The sequence below is a fragment of the Adiantum capillus-veneris genome, chromosome 8 (assembly GCF_014529385.1).
Source record: "Adiantum capillus-veneris isolate H3 chromosome 8, ASM1452938v2, whole genome shotgun sequence".
Taxonomy (NCBI): Eukaryota; Viridiplantae; Streptophyta; class Polypodiopsida; order Polypodiales; family Pteridaceae; genus Adiantum; species Adiantum capillus-veneris.
In genome coordinates, this window is record NC_140938.1 from 162,755,577 (window position 1) to 162,759,083 (window position 3,507).

General features: G+C 48.4%; 1 protein-coding gene across 1 annotated transcript; it reads right to left on the reverse strand.

Moving 5' to 3' along the window:
• Positions 1–479: 479 nt before the first annotated feature.
• Positions 480–2,583, reverse strand: LOC147453278 (uncharacterized). Its single transcript, XM_086518705.1, has one exon. It carries the CDS (start codon positions 2,341–2,343, stop codon positions 883–885), a length of 1,461 nt encoding a protein of 486 aa, XP_086374831.1. The 5' UTR covers positions 2,344–2,583; the 3' UTR covers positions 480–882.
• Between the last annotated feature and the right edge of the window lie 924 nt (positions 2,584–3,507).

Here is a 3,507-nt window from a genome sequence, read left to right on the forward strand (position 1 = left end):
ATTGGTCTAGGATGTAAAGTCAAATTATGGGCATAGTGAAAGTCTACTTTTTCTTTTTGGGCTCTAGAAATACTTCTGCCGGAAAGAAGTCCTTTAGCTAGAGATGACATGAAGTACTCTATCGTTCTAAGAAAAGTATACTTTGTGCTCTCCAAAGCGGTGTGATGAAAGGAATTATTGTTATATAGTAGGTAGTAACAAGGTGTATCAACTTCAATGTGCAAGGCTCCAATTTTCTCGAAAACAAAGTTTTACTAGTGAGGATATTTTTTAGGACTTGAAGCATATTCTTTTGCTTCAACAAGTCACAAGTCTACACATTTACTTTACCAAATGGGGTTCTTTTCTGAGCAATTTAGCCATGCTCCAGGAGGTCATAACACTGTTGATCCACGTATCGAACTCACTCAATCTTGTGCATCATCCACATTAAAGTGATATTCCTTTATAACAATTTTGTCTTGAGATACCAAAGAATATGCACACAATCAAAGTGGTCGATAGAAGATGATGAGGGTGTGTGTGGCCCCAAGTTAATGGCCCCTCTTAAACAAACAAAGTGTATAAGATGGTCACAAAGTGTGTGCACCCCCCAATTAATGCCTCACATAAACAATCCGGTAAAATTAGGAAAAAACGTTGACTTCGCACTGTGCCGGCTGGCCCTATTCAACAAGTTTATGTAAAGGGTCCACGATTTCTGACAACAAGCTTGATTCAGTGAACCAAGATTGCTCCCAAGAATTTTGGGAGCCTACTTATTAAGGCCTTATAAGTAGGATCGAGCTCACCCACTCCCGCTCCCACTCCCACTCTTGCACATCAGTCACATTAAAACATTGATGACAATTTGGTTTGAGATACCAATTAGCGGGTTTGAACTCATACCGCGTCCGCTTCAAACTTTATATTCAAAGGCAGGGAGCCAAGGAACCTGGCGGTGAGAGAGGCGATGGTTGTTCGAAGCAGGGTGCGATCGTCTTTCAGGAAGGCATCGTAGATGTGGATGCAGTAACGCTGGCGGAAGAGAAGCTGCAGGGCGTCCATGGCACGGAGCGTAGGCACAATCCGGTGCATCTCAGAAGATGGGAACTGCAGAAGGCAGCGATGCCACTGGATGAGTGTGTCGAAAGGCTTGACATAGTTATCGGCCACCAGCACCGGCACCACGCCTGCTGACAGAACCTCGATCATCCGGTATGAGCTTGCCTGCCGCCCTGCCGGCACCAGCCCAAATGTGGTGTTCATCAGATCCTTGTATGTATAGTTCCAGTACTTTGCCTCATCCTCCTCACACTTCACCCCTAACTCCGGCGCCTCCCTCCGCACCAGATTGTTCGTCCCATGTCTGCAACTCGTCACCACTACCACATCCTCCCCATTGTGCATTGCCCGAAATGCCTCTGCACTCCGCAGTACCCCCTCTTCATGAGCCCTCCCCAAGTACCTCAACCCTCGGAATGTCATCAAGTACTTCCTTGCATTGGGCTTCACATCTTGCAGCTCCCTCATGTGCAACTTGCCTGGTAATGGTATGCTTATGTCAAACCCCGGCCTGTATGTCGTCTCATGTATGTCCGATGCCATCACTGACGCATTACCGATCGTGTCCTGAGGTGGGCCCCTCTGTTTCCACATGTCTGCAAATGTGATCAACACATGATTCAAGCCATTGTTCCAGTAGGGCAACGCCCTCGGATGGGGCCGATGGGGCTTATTCAGATCGAGAAACACAAAAAAGAGGCATGCTTTGCTGGCATTATCGGTGTGCCACTGCGTATCCTTGATGCCTGTGAAGTATCTCACAGGAGGGCTGGGTGAGTCATAAGAGTATATGAGGAGCTCACGGTCTGTACCTTCACATCTAGAATAGTTGAAGCAAACATCCATGGAGCAACGTGGGAACAAGACAGGGTAATGCCAGGTTCTTCCCTGTGCATACCATGGCTCATACTTAACCACACTCTCCTTGCTGATGCTACCTTGCTTGTTGTCGGCAGGAGATGCGGCTGTGAGTGTCCCATTTGCACATGATGGAAGTACTTGGATTTGATTAGTGCTGTAACCACTTGTACTATCACAAGCACATTTGACAGACGTCCCATTTGTAAGGCCGTCGGCTGTGGCGTTTGCTTGGACAAGACACTTGCAAGCTCCGTTACTTCTTGTCAAGCTGAAAGTAGGCAGGTTGGCCTTGGAGTAGCGATCTACAAAGGAAGCGGCAGAGAAGAGGTTGGTAGTTTGGAGGAGCACTCCATTGGAGAGGGCTATGTAGGAGACGATGGCGCCCAGGCTCATGCAGGCAGCAAAGGATGCAAGGGAGCTCACTAGTTTGCTACCCATGCATGCAGAAGAGAGAAGTAGAAGGAAGAGGCTGGACGAGCAACATCAAACCACGGCCCCGGAGTCAGTGGTATGGCAAAATACAGCCGAAAGACAAGGTATCTTTGTACTATTCAATTGCTAGGCTGTGTCTGATTTCTACAATTCTGAGTTAGGGTAGTTGGCTGAATTACTGTGGGAGTGTCCTCATCCCCTCCTCCAGGACCTGATGTAATTCTCTTCTCTTCAGTAATTTTATCAGTTCCACCTTTTCAAAAACAAAACGAAAAAAATCAAGCCACGGCAGGGCTATGTGGGTGCTTTTCCATTCTTGCATTCTCCGACGCTGAACTGACCTAGGGAGGGTGTGTGTGGATTGCGTGCGTTAAAGGTCTCTCTCTCTCTCTCTCTCTCTCTCTCTCTCTCTGTGTGTGTGTCTCTCTCTCTCACACACACACACACAACACACACACACACGCATTAACGGCTGCATACGTTATGTTGTTTGCACAGACAAGCATGAAATGGCGACAGGGTGCGGTCCTAAGAAACGTGCATCAGGACGTGGTGGAACCAGTTTCTTTTATCAAAAAATTTTTTTTTCTTGGGGGCGGCAAAATATCTCTTCTCTATTCTACTCTATAACGGCGAGCCTGAGAACATGGCTTAGAGCATGGTCACGCGAGGCTTAGTTTTCGGTAATTTGCGACAGCATCTGACCGCGGCAGGTATGGCAGCTCAGAGGGCGACGGGAAGCAGCCTATAGTGAGAGGGAGTGTGAGGCGCAGACAGGGGAGCGAAAAGGAGAACTCACCGGCCCGCAATGGGCTTAGTTTGAAAACTATGCCAAAAAAGGCATAGTTACAAATTCTCACAACGCTATGCCGGTGGAAAGCTGCGTGCTGTCAGGCTTGGTCGGCCGTTGTCTGTGGAAACTAAGCCTCGCGTGACCATAGCCTTAGGAGGAACAAAGAAGAGGAGGCTGCACATAACGTGAGCTGGGAGAGGCTTGGCACATGGCTCAACAAGCATGCATAGGTGGTGGACGTCCAAAAACTTGAGTGCTGGAATGGGAGCTGAAGAGGCAATTGGGTGGCATTGCCGGGAAGCGAATAGGCACCCACCGGGCAATAGAAGGAGAGCAAGCACTTAAGCCAAAGAGGGACATGGGTGTCCCACACGCAC

Excerpts from the sequence above, each read along its gene's own strand:
- LOC147453278 (XM_086518705.1), bottom strand. The coding sequence starts at position 2,343 with ATGGGTAGCAAACTAGTGAGCTCCCTTGCATCCTTTGCTGCCTGCATG.